This window comes from Pterocles gutturalis, unplaced genomic scaffold (genome assembly GCF_000699245.1).
Source record: "Pterocles gutturalis isolate BGI_N339 unplaced genomic scaffold, ASM69924v1 scaffold35017, whole genome shotgun sequence".
Lineage (NCBI taxonomy): Eukaryota > Metazoa > Chordata > Aves > Pterocliformes > Pteroclidae > Pterocles > Pterocles gutturalis.
The window spans coordinates 41826-59674 of record NW_010108956.1 but is presented as its reverse complement, the minus strand read 5'-3'; the positions used below and the strand labels follow the sequence as shown (position 1 = coordinate 59674).

Sequence of the window (17849 nt, the reverse complement as noted above, 5' to 3'; positions counted from 1 at the left end):
GGTGTCGGGGGAGCTTGGCCTCGGGGGGGGCGGGTTACCGTCGCGTGGGAAGGGGTCGAGGCCCTGAGCTTGCGTTTGCGTTGGTGGTGCTCTGTCGCTGAGCCCTGGTCTTGCCTGAAAGCCTGCAAGCAAGTGGTTTAACTTTGAAGGCTGGGGAAAATGCGTTTAAAACAAAAAAAAAAGACGAAGGGGAAGGTTATGAGCTGTGGAAAATATAGATTCAAAGCATTCTTTAGCTAATAATGTGGTTTACGCTTTTGTGGCTGTTCGCAATGGTGACTTGTTTTTAGCAGTGTCCTTCTGAGACTTATTCTTGCCCACAGAGATTTAGATGGTTCTGAACATTGCATTTTTGGAGCTCTGTGTTGTTTTATGATGTGTTATTGACAGTTAAAATAGGTTTTCCCATGGCAGCATAAATTACTTGTGAGTACTGACTCATATGCTTATTTTAGCGAAGTTGAGTTGTAAATAACCCCTTTCTTGGCAGTGAAATGGATTACCTATAAAGCCTTGTATAGGTCAGAAGTGAAATACAGTCATGAAAACTGCAAGGTCCTTGCTTTGCAGCTTTTGAAAGCTTGTGTTAAGGCTACTCACAGCAATTAAGGTAATGGGAATTGAAGCAGTGCTCCTCACACTGAAGTCTATAATGAAGACAAGCATATGTGGAGTTGGACGCTAGGTATAAAGTCTTCCTTTTTCCTTGGTATAGACAATTTCATGCACTTGCATGCAGCATTTTTGAAGATGAGGCTTCTTGAGACAGTGTAATAGTTTACCTTTGCCAAAAAGAGATGGGTTGTGTGCTTCTGCTACCTCCCTTGTTCTGGGTCTGTGAGATGATAGAGCACTGGAGCTGGCACGAGGAGGAAGCAGGATTGCAACTGTCAATAGCAGCGAGCTCGGGCATCTTGGAAAATCTTGCTTGCAGTCCAATCTTGTGAAATGTCATATGCGTAAAGTCTTCAGGCCCAGTTTATTCAAGTAATGTCATTTGGCATGTCTGTAATGTATTCCGAAACTGCACCGTGAGCTAGATGCTAAAGAATAGCACACTAAGGATTGAACAGGAGAATGTGGAGACTGTAATTTCTTATATATTGTTTCCGCTTTCTTTTTGTTCTTATGTAGTTACTGATGTAGGTTTAGATCTTTTTATTCTGCAGCAGGTCACTTAGTTTTCTCATATGAAGCTTTTGAGGGCTGCTTGTTGTAGCCTCCTTTTTATTTTTTTCAGGTAAAAGTTTTCTTCCCTTTCTCACTCTCCCAAAAAAGGCTTTATATAAACAATGACAAAGTAATGGTTGGTTCTGGGCAGAGAATGTTATTTAATATATACAAGTTGTGATGTTTGCTAGTAAATAACACATTCCTTGTCAGAAAAAAAAAGCTTAATTTCTCAGTCAGAAACACTAGTCGGATATGCAAGAAAAACAGTTTTTAGAAAAGTAATGCTTTACATTCTTCTGAATATATTTTTTTTACTTTATTTCACCTATGAGTTGTAGTTCACTTTTTTATCCACTTACGTAGTTCATCTTCATGATTTCCATCTTTAAAACGTTCTTTAAAGCAGTAGTGGGGCTTTTTCACTGGTGACATTTAATTATTTGTGTTTCTTACAGCTTGGAGAGTATTACAGTTGGGAGGTTCTGAACTGGATGCAGTTGAGAAAGGCTGTGGTCAGTGTGAGATTGACCAATGTGATGGGAGTGTGGGATATGGAGGAAGCCCAGATGAAAGTGGAGAAACAACACTGGACGCAATGATTATGGATGGGTAAGAAAGCTACGTGGAGAAAAGAATGATCCCTGTAATTTTTAGCACACTTTAATGTAAGGGTTGTTACAGAGATCTTGTTGGTTTTAGGGCTGTGATGGGTTTGCCCTTGGCTGGGGCCAGCTCACACACACACGCTCACCCAATCTTCCCCCTCCTGAGGATAGGGGAGAGAATTAAAGGGGTAAAGGGAAAAAAGGACTCATGTGTTGAGATAAGGACAATTTAATAACTAAACTACAATAATATTGAAAATAATACTGTGTACAAATAAGTGATACACAGTGATAATGCCCCCCTCACCCGATGACCAAGGCTCAGCCTGTTCCCGGCTAACGATCCCGGAGCCGGGAGAGTCCCGAAACCACACTCACAGAACGGAGATAACAGTCCGAGCGTCCCAGACTGAGGGCTGACCGGGGTGGGGGGAAGGCCTTGAGAGAGCAGCCACCGGGAACAAGACGGGAGAGAGCAAAAGAGATCCGTAACAAAAAAAAAAAAGGGCCGATCTTCCGGAGGGTCCTCACCTATATACAGGGCATGACGTGTATGTGATGGAATAGATTATTGGCCAATTTGGGTCTTAGTCCTGAACTTAAGATCAAATCCTAGGCTAGTAACTGGGGCTGTGCTCCCTCCCAGCTTTTCCGGTCTGCAGACAGCCAGAGAAGTTCAAAGACCTTGGCAGCTGTGTGAACATCACTTTTTATCAGCTTTCTTCTGAGCACAAATCCAAAACACAGCCTCTTGCTAGCTGTTACGAAGAAAGTTAACTCTGTCTCAGCTTAACCCAGGACAAGGGCTCACTGTGGGGCAAAGTATATGTTAACTTGTGGAACTAGGAAGAACATGTATGTAACTGGTAGAAGAATACCTAAGCATATATGTTATTGAATCTTTATGTGTAGTGCCGTAATCCAGCTCTAGATACAGTGGTTGCAAAGCAGATGGTTTGTAGCATTGTAAGCTTTCCCTTTACATTCATTCATTTAACTTCTGGAGCAATTGTTTTGTATACTTGTTTTGACCATTTAAAGCTCTCTTGATTAAAAAGTAATTACAAGTATTTGACTCATGTTATGAGTTTATATATCAAAATAGTCACTCTACTGAAAATATTCTGTGGATGGAGTTATTGTTACTTGAGCAACATCCACATGCCTGTGAAATAGAATATATGTGTGAAGTTTTTCCCTACTAGTGTGGTGCCATCTGTCTATAGCATAGAACAATTAAAGCAATATGTTAAAGGAGCAAGCTTTCTAATTTAGATGAAAACAGATTTTGTCAAATAAAAAATGTACAATTATTCTTGTATTTTTAATAAGTTTTTAATATTTCCTGTTTCCAGCAACACTATGGAAGTTGGGGCAGTTGCAGATCTCAGACACGTAAAAAATGCAATTGGCGTAGCACGGAAGGTCATTGAGTACACTAAGCATACGTTACTAGTGGGAGAGTCAGGTAATTATTCCTTTAACTATTTCCAAGTCATACCCTCTTCTTAAAAAGCTTCTGTTAAAATTGCCGTATATTAATGTTGGTGATATAGGTGGAGGGATCCCCTGACAATCAAATTAATCTAGTTAAATAATTCAGAAGTAGTTATTCTCTTATTACATGTGTATGAATTAGGTTTTATTCCTTTATTTGCACATGAAAAGAAAAATACAGTTTTATGGTCTTTCCACCAATTTAACTGCAATTACTAATTTGTAATCCTAAAGCTTTGCTAAGATCACTGATATCAAAGTTATCAAAGAGTAATTGATGTAAGACACTATAGAAGCTTAGATGTAAATATTTCATTTAAAACCATGGAGTAGCTTTTTCTAAGGAATCAAAGAATTAGTAGACATTACAGTTACATTTTACTCTTCTAGTATATATTGAGCCTGGTTACTGTATTTCATAGTTTAAAAATATTAGTGAGAACATGAATGTAAAAAATTCCGTCAGGGGCTGTACTCCTAGGCAGAACAGAAGAGTGATAGCGAACTGGAGGAATAGTTCAGCTTTTAAAATATGAGCTGCTGCTGTTAGAATAATACTGGTTTCAAAAGAGATGTACATTCCAGGGAGCTATATGAGTAGTGAGTGGAAGGAAGGTTACTTGGCTCACAGTTCAGGACTTTTCTTTCTAAGCAGGCATGTACATTTTAAAAGTGGAGATAAGTGTGGAAGTTGATATCTGAGCATTAAGGGTGTGTCAAGTGCTTTGAAACTGATAAAAGATTCTTGAAGGAATCAATGTGTACAGAATAGTAGAGAAATAAGTGCAACAGCAGTTTTTTGATGGAGTGAAATAGACAATAGAGGAAGGTGAGGATAGTGTTTGACAGAAGGTCTGAAAAGAGAGAGATAGATTTGCAGATTCTTTTGAATTTGAGCAGTTGGCCCTGATTAGGTTACAAGTGGCTTTGGTGAGAGAGATTTCACAGGTGATGCTGAAAAAGAAATTGGTCAGGTGTTAAATAGAGGAGGAAGAAATGTTCATGATACTCCTTTCTCTATCATTGGTAGTTATCAAAATGTTTTTAACTTTTGGTTGGTAGAATGAGCAGAAAAGATAAGGAAGATGAAGTGGAAGAGTTAAAGTGCTGATATAAAATATATTTTCCAGCCTAAGAAGATAACTCTTAGCATAATGGATCAATGTGGATGAGGCTGGTATACTGAGTCCTTGCTGTCAGTGAGAACTGCCTCAGAAGAAACTGCATAGCAGTAATGGCAAAAGAAAGATAGAAAAGCTGAAGATACACCTGGGTAGAAATTGGAGGTGCTAATAAATGTTAGTGAATGAACCAAAGCAGTGGAAAAATTGAGAAATAATAATATTTCTCATGAAGGAATGCATTTTCTGTGGAAATAGGAACTTGGATAAAGGAAACTATAGTTGTCTTCACCAACTGAAGATTGATAAAGAGCAAATAGAGCTATAGCTTCAGAAGAATATATTTGAACCTTCAAAGCACATGTGAAAGAAACTACCATTTATTTTCTAAATAAAAATACTTACATTTTCAACAGAAAAGCTAGCTAGAATAGTAAAACCTTTTCATATAAATGGATGTAGTCTCTGCAGGCTTTTTTATTCAAGATGCAAAATTGCTGAGGTTATTCCTTATCTTTTTCCCAGTACTAAACTACACTTTTATTTGAATACATTTAGTGATATAATCCAGGAACGTATGCCTTTCTCCTAAAATTTAATTTCTATGAGTGGTTGACACTAGAGAGAAGGAGGCAAGCTGTGGCACACATAAATTTTGTTTAGCTGATCTTTTTAAATGTGTGACCAGTATGTTGTTCCTGGCAGTAATGTTCTAATTAAAGTAACATGAAATCCTTGTTTTCAGTGTTAAAAAAACTGATGAAATCCATTCAAGTGCCATGACACACGGATAGTCTTTGCAGTTCTGTTTACTTTGACTCCAGAAATTTAAGTTTAGGTATTTTAAAACCTTTAGTACATAGAAAACTTAGGAATGTATTACAGAATCACAGAATGGTTGAGGTTGGCAGGGACTTGAGGTCTGCTGTTCCAACCCCCCTGCTCAAGTAGAGCCACCTAGTGCTGGTTGCTCAGGACCATGTCTAGATGGCTTTTGAATAGCTCTGAGGAGGGAGGCTCCACAACCTCTGGGCAGCTCGGTCACCTTCAAAGTGCAGAATTGTTTCCTGCTGTTCAGAGGGAACCTCCTCTGTTTTGATTTGTGTCCATTGCCTCTTGCCCTCTCACTAGGAACCGCTGAAAAGGGCCTGGCTTGATTGGCTTTATATCCTGCCTTTGGATATTTTTATGCACTGATGAGATGTACCTTGAGCTTTTTCTTCTCCAGGCTGAACAGTCCCAGCTCTCTCATCCTTTCCTTGTAGGTGAGATGCTCCAGTCCCTTAATCATCTTTGTGGTCCTTTGCTGGACTCTCTCCAGCACATCCATATCTCTCTTGTACTGGGGAGACCAGAACTGGGCACTGTACTCCAGGTGTGACCTCCCTACTGCTGGAACCCAGCATGTACTGTTATCTGCCTTTGCTGCAAGGGCACATTTCTGGCTGACATGTAGCTTGCTGTCTCTCAGAACCAGGTCTTCTCCTGCCAGGCTGCTTTAACTGCTGGATGGCCCTGGCACGTACTGGTGCATGGAGTTGTTCCTCCCCAGGTGCAGGACTTTGCACTTCTCTTTGTTGAACTGCATGAGCCCATTTCTCCAGCCTGTTGAGATAGTCTGGATGCCAGCATAACCCTCTGGTGCTTCAGTCACTCTTCCCAGTTTTGTAACATCTGCAAAATTTGCTGAGGGTACATACACTCTCCCCCATATTCCAGATCATTAGTGAAGATACTGAACAATATTGTACCCCGTATTGAACGCAGGGGTACACCACTAGTTACTGGCTCCAACTAGACTTCATACCACTGATCACCACCCTCTGAGCTAAGCCCTTCAGCCAGTTTTCAGTTCATGTCACTGCTCATCCAACCAATAATTAACTTCTCTATGAGGATCTTGTGGGAGACAATGTCCAAAGCCTTATGGAAGTCAAGATAAACAATATCCACTGATCTCCCCTCATCTACCAAGCCAGTTGTTTCATCATAGAAGGTTATCAGGCTGATCAAGTGTTACTTCCCTTTTGTGAAGCCATGCTGACTACTCCCAGTCACCTTTTTGTCATTCATGTGCTTGGAAATGGTTTCTAGGATTAGTTGATCCATTGTCTTCTCAGTGATGGAGGTGAGGCTGACTGGTCTGTGGTTCCCTGGGTTGTACTTCTTGCCCTTTTTGGAGACAGTAGTGGCAGGCTGCTTTTCTTCACTCTTGGATTTCTGAAGGCCAGTCTTACTAGTAAGAAATGAGGTGAAGAGGACATGTAAGCCTTTTCCATGCCTGGTGTCACCAGGGCTTCTGCCCTAGTCCACAGCATGTCCACTTTTTCCCTAGTCTTCCTTTTGCTATTTAGGTACTTACAGAAGCCCTTCTCATTGCCCTTGGCATCTCTTGCCAGGTTCAACTTCAGGTGGGGTTTGGCTTTCCTAACCTCATTTCTGCATGCTCAGGCAGTGTGTATGTATTCCTCTCAGATTACCTGTCCCTGCTTCCACTTTCTGTATACTTCCTTTTTATGTTTGAGTTTACCAGGAGCAACTTGTTCATCCATGCAAGCCTCCTGACATTTCTGCCTGACTTCCTGCTTGTTGGGATAGACTGCTGTTGAAGTTGGAGGAGGTGATCCTTGAATATCAGCCAGCTTTCTCAGATCCCTCTTCCCTCCAAGGCTCTTGAGACTTTTTCAAGCAGATCCCTGCAGAGGCCAAATTCTGTTTTCCTGAAGTCCAGGCTTGTGATCTTGCTTTTTGCCCTGCTCCCTCTCAGGATCTTGAATCCCACCAAATCATGGTCAGTGCAGCAAAGGCTGCCTTCAGCCTTCACATCCCCAGTGATACCTTTCTTGTTTGTAAGTAGGAGGTTCATCAGAGCAGCTCTACTTGTTGGCATTTCTACCGCTTCTGTTAGGAAGTTGTCATCGATGCTCTCCAGAAACTTCCTGGATTGCTTATGCCCTGCCGTGTTGTTTAAAGTAGCCATGACACTGATTATTGATAAAACTGAAAGAATTGCTAATCTTCTAGCTTTCAATAATGTCTGCACCTGTGCTTTTATCTCTTTTTGAAAGTGTTTCCTTTTCAGTATTTTCAATGTGTGGGGGGAAAAAACAAACAAACAACAAAAAAAACCCCAAAACAACAAACCAAGCAAAGCTAGTAAATAAAAAATAAAAATATGTGATAGTGTGAGTCAGCAGGTTCTACGTCTGGAAATTAAAAGTTGAGTCAGAGGCTGTGAACAGGGGAATACTTATCCGGTGAGCAAAATCATTCAAATTGTTGCATCATTTTCACCCAGTAAATGAAAATTTAATAAATTATTTTTCCCACCAATAAACATGCAGAAAGAGACTTTGGGAATAATGCACGTTGGGGAAGTGAAGAAATCATTATATTATATTGCATGAGGAAGTGAACAGTTTTGTAGCTAATCACAAACTGTGATGAGAGCTTGAGCCATACTCGGTGAAGAGGATGACAGTGTGGTGGTGATAAAATCTATCTTGAAGAAAAACTAATGCAAGTCAAACCTGATATCTTCTTTTACTCTTGCTGTTGTAGATGGGAGCCAGAATATAACTAAAGCTGGTATGTTTTTACAGCTAAAGTTTACAATGACAGAAGTGTACATAAACATGAGTTGGTGTAGCTTTTGTTGATCAAATACAGATAACCACACTGCTCAGTTCTTGTTCTTGGAGCTTCTTTCTCCATTCATTGCCTGATTTTTTTCAGGAAAGGTCATAGAAAGCTGTCAAAAAAGGCCATGTATGTCAATGTAGAACTGAGTCTGGTGAGGGACCTTCAGTGCAGAATGATTACAAGTGAGGAAAAGAAGAATAATTTTGGTTATCATCTGCCATTAAAATTTCAGGTCTGTCTTCGACAGATAGGAAAGCTTCATAATCACAGTGTGCCTGACCTTTTCCCTTTTTGTCTTAGCAATACTTAGACCAATAGTCCAAGTAAAAAGTCCAGGGGATAAAAATTACCAACTCAGCTTCCTGGAATAGAAAAGGCTTCGAAAGTCATGAAAGAATGACTGAAAAACGTACACAAGCACAATTTTACCTTGAAAAAAAAATAAATCCCTGCCTGTTTGTTCTAGAAATGGAAAAATAAATATCTGTTTAAATGAAGCTTTCAGATTTCGTTTGCTCTGAGTGCAGAGAGACCTTAATTACATCAGTTTTTAAGAAAACACGGAAAAGCTGTCCAAAAATAATTGAAGGCTTTTCTTAGTTCTTGGGCTGGAGAGGCATGTTCATCCGTGTATTATAGTGCCATTATTATCAAGGATTGGTATTATAAATTCTTCAAGCATTTGAATCTAGCAATAGTATCTGTTACTAGGTAATATCAAAGGTATCTACAACTAAATGATGAAAGAACAGTTGATCTTTTTTCTTTTCCCTTGCCCTAACTATAAAAGCCATTCTTAGAAGTGCAGCATTATTTCATTGCTTGTGTTGGTATTTCTTTTGCTCCCTTGACACATACTATATTAATTTTCAAAACAAGGAAGCAGACACTTTTAAAGCTGCAGGGAAGAAGTGTAATATGATGTAGGCTGGTGGTTCTGCAAGTATCAGTGTTTTAGTGGCAAATGTTGTGCTACTATGTTTTATTTCGTAGAAGACCAACTTTTTAAGGAAATTATACTATTATTTGTATCATTTATTTAAATACTTCTGTGACACACACAGCCCAGGCCACTCTTGCTCCAGGTTATTTGTGTCCAGTTGATTAACAGAGTTGCATTTGTTTCTCTTTCAATGGTAAAACTTACATGTGTTAATATAGAGTGAATGGAGGAAATTTGGTATTGCCAGTGAAGGGGGAGTTTTTTACTGCAGTTGTACATCACTGTAATGGCTGATGCTGCTCTCTGGAGAGATATTTCTAATCTCCATAGAGAATGTAGGATTTCTTGATTTCTAGATAACAGTACATGAATGCATTATCATAAGAGGTATAAAAATGTGAAAAAATTAATGGTTTTGGTTTTGTTACTGTTTTTCAAGCCTCCCTGTTTGCTGTGAGAATGGGGTTTCCATATGAAGATTTAACTACCCAAAAGTCTCTTGCGGTGTATTCGAAGTGGCTTAATCAAAGCTGTCAGCCAAACTACTGGAAGGTACAGTGCAGTAGTGGTGGTGAAGAGTGGGTTCAGAAAGTCAGTAATGCAGCATTGCCTCTTCCTTTTGGCTTATATTGAAGTTGTGCTTTACATGTGAAGAAAAAAAAAAGTTTTCCTTATTAAACAGAACAAACCTGGAGTTTCCAAGCATTTGGTAGAGTCAGGAAGAGTGTGTGTCTAGCTCTTATTTCTTAGATCCTGCTAGTTTTGACCTTACCGCAGTAGTGTTTTGGTGTGGGAATTATTTTTTTAGCTCCAAATTTGGTCAGGATTTCTCAAAACTAAACAAAGCAGTGCGTGGTTTTTTGGATGCATGTATAAGTATCTGAAAGAAAATTTTACACTACCAATCAAGGTCCTTAAATAGGTGGAGAGGCTTGATGCAGACCTGTGAACGGATCAGATTAGTGCAGCTGTCCATGTTAAACAGGCCTATTGTGGTGAGGTTGGTTTGTTGTCTTTCGGAGGTTTTTTGGGGATTAATGTTGGCAGATTTCTACATGTTTGTACACTGTCTTCATTGTTTCTGGGATATGAAATGCTGCATGCTGAACTATTTTAATTCAAAATATATTCTGTTTTTCACTTGAGAAAATATCTTGACTATTTTGACTATGATACTGACTTGACAATAATATCTTGACTTGACGTTAGTAAAATAAGCTCAGTTGATCTGGTTGGTTTTTTAGCTTGAAAGTTTTATTGATTTTGCTGAAGAATGAGCTTCTGTTTTATTGTTTTGTTTTGTTTTTTTTTTTTTTTTGACCAGTCAATTGAGCAAGGGAGAATCTTTAATATGAACATAACTTTCTAGTAGGAAAAACTTTTTACTGTGGAATACCAGAAATCAGTCTTCATTCTTTAAGTGAAACAACTTGTGGGATTTCAGTACAGCTGTGTAATTTCAGTATTGTCCATCTGATACATGTGTAATAGATTATAGGTATTGATTGTAGTATTTTTAAGTTTATCTGTAATGAAGCATAACATATTATTCATGCAAATAACAAAATAATTGCAGAATGTGGTACCAGACTCTTCAAAATCCTGTGGACCATACAAACGGCCTGAAAAAGTAACTTACAAAGAAGAACAGACCACCTCACAAAGAAGTGTTCATAATCATGATACTATTGGTAACAAGCTTTGGTAACTCTGATGCTTTTTTTTTTTTTTAAACTCATTCCCCTACAGTTTAAATCATTCTGAGTTTAAAGAAAAGTATTTCATATAGGCATTATTTCCTAGTGATAGTAGTTTCAAGATTGTGTTACTTATGTGTTAGGATGGAATGCCTAAAAGTACGTTTTTTTGGGTTTTGTGGGGGTTTTTTGTTGGTTTTTTGTTGTTGTTTTTTTTTCCAATGCACTGGCTGTATAGCCTCTTGCTTCATTTTTTGGCTTTAGCTCTTTGTTCGTTGCCCTACTGCTTTTCCCTCAGATATCTTGGCATAATTGCTTGGGCAGCTGTGGATGCTTAGAAAACTGATCAAGGTTAAAAATAATTATTTTTATCTTGTTTATGGTTATCTTAGGTCAGTCTCCCCTGTAGCTGTCAGACCAACTTAAAAGGCTTTGCAGAAAGCCTTTGGAAGAAATGAGCAAACAGTTAGTCATGTTGCCAACCAAAAGCAATGTTTGTCAAACAGTCCTTAAACTTATAAAATAAAGCTTACTTTCATTTTTCTTCTATTCTGGCTTTTAACTAAATCAATAAATTTCTACAGAAATGACTGTGCTTAAAACAGGTTAGCAGCAGTAGTCCCCAAAGACTTCTAAGAGTTCACTGATTGAGGACTGTTAATTGCTAAGCCTATAAGCTGATTAATGAGCAGATCAGACAAAAGACTGGAGCAGCTACAGATTCACGTCTTTCAAAGCTTCATACTTTGTAGTCTTGAAACTTACACTTTTTGTTTTAGTCTGTATTTTTCTCAGTGTAGTAGTTCAGAACTTTTTGCCTGACAGTATTTGCAATACCAAGGATTAACAAGTTATTTCAAGTGTGGATCTTTCTTCTTTGCTTCCAGTCCACCCTACTAATAACCAATTAATGTTCTACAGGAGTCAGGCAACCTACCATATTCTTAAATTGGTAGGTAGCTTTCTTTACTGGGATATAGAGTCTTCAGTGTGTTCTAGAAAACTCAGAAATTGTGGAGTGTCAGAATGAGAAGAGAAAATACTACAATGCTAAATGCAATTCAGGAACTGATGCATCATTAAGTAGTCCTAAGATGCTTTGTAGTAAATGATGGCACTTATATTTGTATTTCAAGTTCTACCACCCCACTGTTTGTTATACATACAGTCTCTCCTTGGCTAACACATTTTAAGAAGAGTCTTCATTCAAAATGAATTTAGGAAGTTGGTAGTAACTGATGCCCTTCCAGTCTTCTTGCGGACTAATGGTGGCCACAGAGTCAGTGCCTATATGCTTTTAGCTTCTACTGGTCAGGAAACTCTTCTGTGAGAAGGAGGTACTGCTTAGTGAGATCAGAGAATTTGAATTCTGCTTCTCGGCTCTCACTTTGTACTGGAGTTTGATGCCAACAGCAATTTGTGTCCTCTCTGAAAGAGATGAAGTCTTGCCTTATGGAGAAGCAGCTGACCCCAAATTCTGATCCGAGTGCCAATCTGAGCTGCTCTAATGAGGCAATGTCTTCCTTATCAGCACAAAATTAGCAAGGGGTAGGCTCATCCACACATTTGATTGCCTGTCAGGTATTTCACTTTCTGCTAAATCTAAGCTCATCCTTCTGACTTTTTTTTTTTTTTAATCCCCCTCAAGCACCAATTATAATTTTCAAAATTTCTTGTTCTGATGGTACTGGTGCAAGATGTGATGACACCAGGTACTTGTTGCCTACTGATTAACGTAGGTTTTTATCAGGAGACAGTGGCTGCTTGGGCAGCAGTAACATAGAGCTCTGAACAGTGTGGCACTTACTGTTTTAGATTCCGTTCTGAGCTCTTGTAATCCACCCAAAATGTTTCCAAATGTGTTTTACAAAGAACTTGTTTTCTGTAGGGGTATGGCTTTTCTGTTTCAGGATATCAGTAATTTGAATAGTCTGGGTATCGTGGTTCTGTTTCATAATGATAGTACCAATTTAACAAATTTGTTGGAAGTGTTTCTGAATATGTTTCATCTCTATTGAAAATTTTAGGTATGGTTGTAATTGGTGGAACTGGAACCGTCGCTTCTGGAACATCTACTAATGGTGCAGTCCACAAAATTCCAGGGTTAGTATCTCTGGTTTTACAAAAAAGCTTTTTTCCTCACCTCATTTCCGATGTTAAGTTTATCTAAAGGTTATATGTTTTAGATTGTGATGATCAAAAATGGCCTTGCATATTTCTGGGCACTGCCATAAAACCTGAGAAACTGATTCAGTTGCAAGATGATTTGTGTTTGTTTGAGGGAATGCTTGGTTTTCAGCTGGCTTAATTCACCATACAGAGACACAAGCAAGTGGTGCAGTTGTGAGGCAACTTCTGAGGCAAGGCACCAGAGACGAATGAGCATTTCAGAGAGGTGCACAGTCTCCAAAGAAATGCACATAGAATCAGAGCCCCAGGCCTATATTTTGTCTTTGGAATTTTTTTTTCTACCCAGCTGGGAATCTTGTCTGTCAAACAGCTTCTGGATTTAGCAACAAATTATTGAACATACTAATGTCCCCAGCTGCTTACTGTTGCCCGCTGGCTAAACCTTACTGCCCTAACTATAGTCAGTATGATAACAAACAGTTGAGCATTGGAGGTGGATTAAGCCTCAGGTCAGTCAGGTTATCACAGATCACTTTTATCAGTAGTTTTAAGACAAGAGTTCTGACTGCAGTGGAGTGACCTCTTTACCTGTTCTGTTCTCCTGTGGGTTTAATGCTAACCGAGTTGGACGCAGTAAGGCTGACAAAGTTAAAAGTGTGTCCGAGTCATAAGAACTTGCCAGTATCAGGCCAAGAGCTATTACATTAATGCAATTCCACTGGAATGAGTAAATTACAGTTTTCTATAGTTTCAAATTTTGGGCTTTTTTCCATTGTTCACTACAGCCGTGTAGGAGATTCTCCAATAGCTGGAGCAGGATCCTATGCAGATAGTACAGCCGGAGGAGCTGCAGCCACTGGGGATGGTGACATCATGATGCGCTTCTTACCCAGGTTTGTCCTTAGAGCTAGCTTTCTCTAGCAAAACGTGAACTCAGCAAATTAAGTAATTGATTAAAAAGACACTTTGACTTACTGGCTGCCGAAGTAAGAGGAAAGGAAGGAATGTAAGGGGAAAGACCAGTAGCAGAATCAAGTTATCCTTACAATCTGTCTTAAAAGAAGTGACTTCTTGAATATCTTTATGACAGATCCCCTTAATACTGCCAAGCTGTAAGCAAACAGGCAGCAGGTAATAAGTATATTCCCAGCCTGTGTGTTTCTTAACAGAACTGATTAGCTTTCTTCTCCAAAGTGTTCTGTTGTGTGGGAAATAAGTGTTAAAGATTGTAGAAAGGATGAGAAGCGAGTCTCACATTATCCAGGAGGCTGGGGAGGTGTCACTGTAACAATCCTATGTAATTGCATCTAATCTGAAACTGGAAGAGGTGTTCTAGTGCTGTTGTCGTGGTTGCATAACCTGTGTAAAACATGGCTTTTTTTTGTTACTGACTCTTGACGGTCATTCTTGTGGGTCGATCTCAACAGGAATGAGTTACGGACGTTCGTGCTGAAGATAATGGGCACTAATGCTTGAAGGAATATATAGCAGTGACCTTCGTATTACTCGGCTGCTTTTTCTGAAACTGGCAGTTGTGAATGTCTGCTAACTGTTGTGTATTTCCAAATGTCCTCAATGAGTTTCAAGCTGTTCCAAGCCAGTCTTGAAATAAAAGGCAATTGACAACTTCAGGAATTATCCTGAGGTATCAGATACCAACAGCAGTAGCGAGTTGAGCTCTACTATGATGTTAATCAATAGAAGAGTACATTAGAGTTTAGCAGCCTGAAGGATTTGGCTGTAATGTGTAAAACATTTTGTGTTGGCACTGACAGGTTTTAGAAAACAACTCAAATTAGATGGTTAATCACAGGTTCCTTGTAGATACAGATCTTTCCTAATTCCATGTTATTGAGATATTCCCACATGAAAACAAAGAGTAGAATTGACGTGCCAGAAGTGAAGGAATTGTCAAATAAAAGTCAAAATTGCTAATGTTTTCTGTCTGCCTTCTTTGAGATCGTAACATTTTGCTGAGTTTTTGATGAGTGAAGAGCCCCCTGTGAAATACAGCTTTTTATTCAGATAATTGTCTTTAGATAACTTGAACCTATTTGATTGTTAGAATAAATCAAAGATAATAAGGAGTCTTAAAATGCAAGTGAAGTTCTCTTCTGCAGTACTTTGATAACATCTATAGTTAGTGCTATCTGTGGATGAGTCTTAGTGTAACAAGAGTTGGTATATGCATCTTTCATCAAAACAAAATCTAGTGTTGTTTGCTTGTAAGTTATATTATGTGTTATCTTTTAATCTTCGAGTTGTGAAAGAAAATTACAACAAAAGTAGTTTTTTTGCCTCTGAGGACATTTTGGAAAAGCAACTGATTCATCTCAAGCAATGCCCATACAGTAATTTGTCTAATGATATTGTAGATACAAAGGACATTCATTTTGATTACTCTTTCATTTAGAGTAAGATTTTTTTTTAAATTGACTTGCAAAAAATTTAAAATTGGCTTAAAGTCTTGATGAAAACATTGTACCTTCATATTCATGAAATAAAGAAAATGTGTCAATTTTGAGGTTTTCAGAAACCTAAGTTTTTTTCTAGCTCTTTTTCACTGCTTCTTTGCAGTTCTTTAACTGTTGCTTAACCTCTTCTGCAACTAAACAGAGAGTTATCCCAGGCTTTGTCCTGCTTTAGAATGATAAATGGCATAGATGACATCTTGCAGTCCCTTTTAGTCCTGTTTCTAATTACTTTTCAAGCAGAACTTGAGTAATAATTGCCAATAAGAAGTTTGGCTAAAGATTATTTATCATGTGTTTCTGTTATTCAAAGAAATCAAGGTCTCTCAATGGTATTTCAGAATATATAACTTGAGTATGGCTAACTGTCTGGGTGTGGGGTTGGTTTTTTTTAGTTATCAAGCTGTGGAGTATATGAGGATGGGAACAGACCCAACAGTAGCCTGTCAGAAAGTTATTTCCAGAATCCAGAAGTATGTTCCAAAGTTCTTTGGTGCTGTTATATGTGCCAATACAACTGGAAGTTATGGTATGTATTATGCTTAACAGACAAAGCTTGTTGACCGTAACTAGGTCATAGAAGTAGAAAACTGAAGGTGGATTTTAAAGCAGGAGTCTTTAATTATTCTTTGAACACTGCAGCAATACTGGCCACTCATAATATCAAATGCTGGTTAGCAGGACAACTGTGTCCTAGTGTGGACTTGAGATATTATAATTTTTCCTCTGCATTTTGATGTCTTAGACTTTCACAAAATTTATGCAAGTCTTAGTAAAAATAAAAAAATATATACAACCTTCATGTGTTTTCCTGGACTGTGTATGATTAGTTTGAAAGTTTTAAAAAAGAATGCTTATGCCTCCCCTAGATATGGTATAAGGCAGGGAGAATGTGACTGTTAAGCACAGCTTCAAAGCAATCCAAGCTTAGTCACTGTGCCAGGCATCTCATTAGTGAACTCTTAGATCAGTAGGAAGTACAATTTGCTAATCAACATGGCTTATTTAGTTAGACTGCTTATTGCTGTTCTTTGATCTCATATTTCCCATAGTTCTGTGTTTAAGAGATTAGTTTTGGAGGAACTCATTAAGTTAATCAGGATTGAAAGAGAGATTTTCCTAATTTAAATTACTGTTTTGAATTGTATTGTAAGGGCATTAATTGCACTACAGCAGTCAGTAGCGGTGTATTTTTACTTAAAAATTAAATACTTTCAAGATGTCTTTGGTTAAACAGATTGTAAAAGAATAATTATGCCATTGTAGTAGAATTAGTAACTGGGTCTTCAGATGATAAAGTACAATGACAAAGACACTAATCCTAAATGTAGCAAATTATACTGGTTTTTTTTTTCCTTTCTTTCCTAGGTGCTGCATGTAATAAAATTCCAGGATTCACTCAGTTTCACTTCATGGTTTCTAGCCCTTTGCTAAGTCAGCCAACTGAGCAAGTAGTAGATTGCATTTAATTTCTTTTGTCCTGCTAACACCTAAACTTAGAGGAAGGAAGTGGTAAGGTCATCTAGGTGTTACTAGTTCAAATGCTTGTTTATTTTCACTGTTGCCTAATCATGAACAAGTACAAAGGTATGTTGATGGTGCAGCTATTACTTCATATTTTTAGTGTCTTCTGCTTCATTATGGCTTTGTGTAGTGCAACGAAGCTTAATCTGTAGTTTCCTAATGTAATTATATTGGTAACTTATTTCTAAATGATTGTAGACTGGTACTATAATCTAGAGAGAGGTTTAAAAAACTGATTCTGTGTAGTTTGAGGGAAGTGACCATAGTTGCAAAATTTTAGTTAGTGCTAACACTTTCACAGTTAGCATAGGCAATTCATCTCTGTTTAAAATTCTACATCTAAGTGAAGTGGCTGAAATTGATGTGCTTCACTACTGAGGTCTCTTAGGCCATGAATTTAGTCAGGCACTACCTTACATCCCAACTGAATTTTTGAACTTTTGCAAACTTGACAATCAAACTGTGGTTCTAAATATCACAAAAGTTATCTGTTGTATATTTACTTCCAAGTCATGCCAAGTTTCATCTGCTTTTTGATCACTGGAAAAAAAAAACTTTCAAAAAGAGCTCGTATAGTGGACAGGTGGTCAGATGACACCAAGTGTAGTAAGTATTGAATTGGACTTTCATTTTGACATTCAAAACATTTTTGTCAGAAATCTGAAATAAAGGGCAGGGAGTGGGAGGGGCTCCGCCTCTACACGTGAGACTTATTTCAAGAATATTTGTCTTTCTAAGATTTAGTCCAGGTTTTCTTTTCAATTGAAAAGAAAATTGCATGCAAATGCTGACAAGCAAGGAAAGGGAGTTGAAGACTAGTGGAGAAGATTTCAAAGCTTTAAATAAGAGATAAAGAGAATCTTTTTGTGGAGCTTTCTGACTTGTTTCACAACAGCTGAATAGAGCGGACATCCAAACATCGCTGGTAGTACAAGCCTTCACAGAGTATTGCATTGACTCTAACTGGATGTGAAGACGGGGCGATTTTCTTGCCACCATTTTTGCAGTGAAAGTTAAGTTATGAATCTTAATCACAGTGATTTCCT

The 17849-nt window shown here is 38.2% G+C and overlaps 1 protein-coding gene across 1 annotated transcript; it reads left to right on the top strand.

The window, feature by feature from the left end:
* Window positions 1-1628: 1628 nt before the first annotated feature.
* On the top strand, window positions 1629-16771 carry AGA (aspartylglucosaminidase; the record flags this gene model as incomplete). Its single annotated transcript, XM_010072820.1, has 8 exons — window positions 1629-1782; window positions 3134-3246; window positions 9421-9533; window positions 10558-10672; window positions 12706-12781; window positions 13594-13701; window positions 15675-15808; window positions 16648-16771. Coding segments are annotated over 8 exons (914 nt in total), but the record flags the coding sequence as incomplete, so codon positions are not given.
* Between the last annotated feature and the right edge of the window lie 1078 nt (window positions 16772-17849).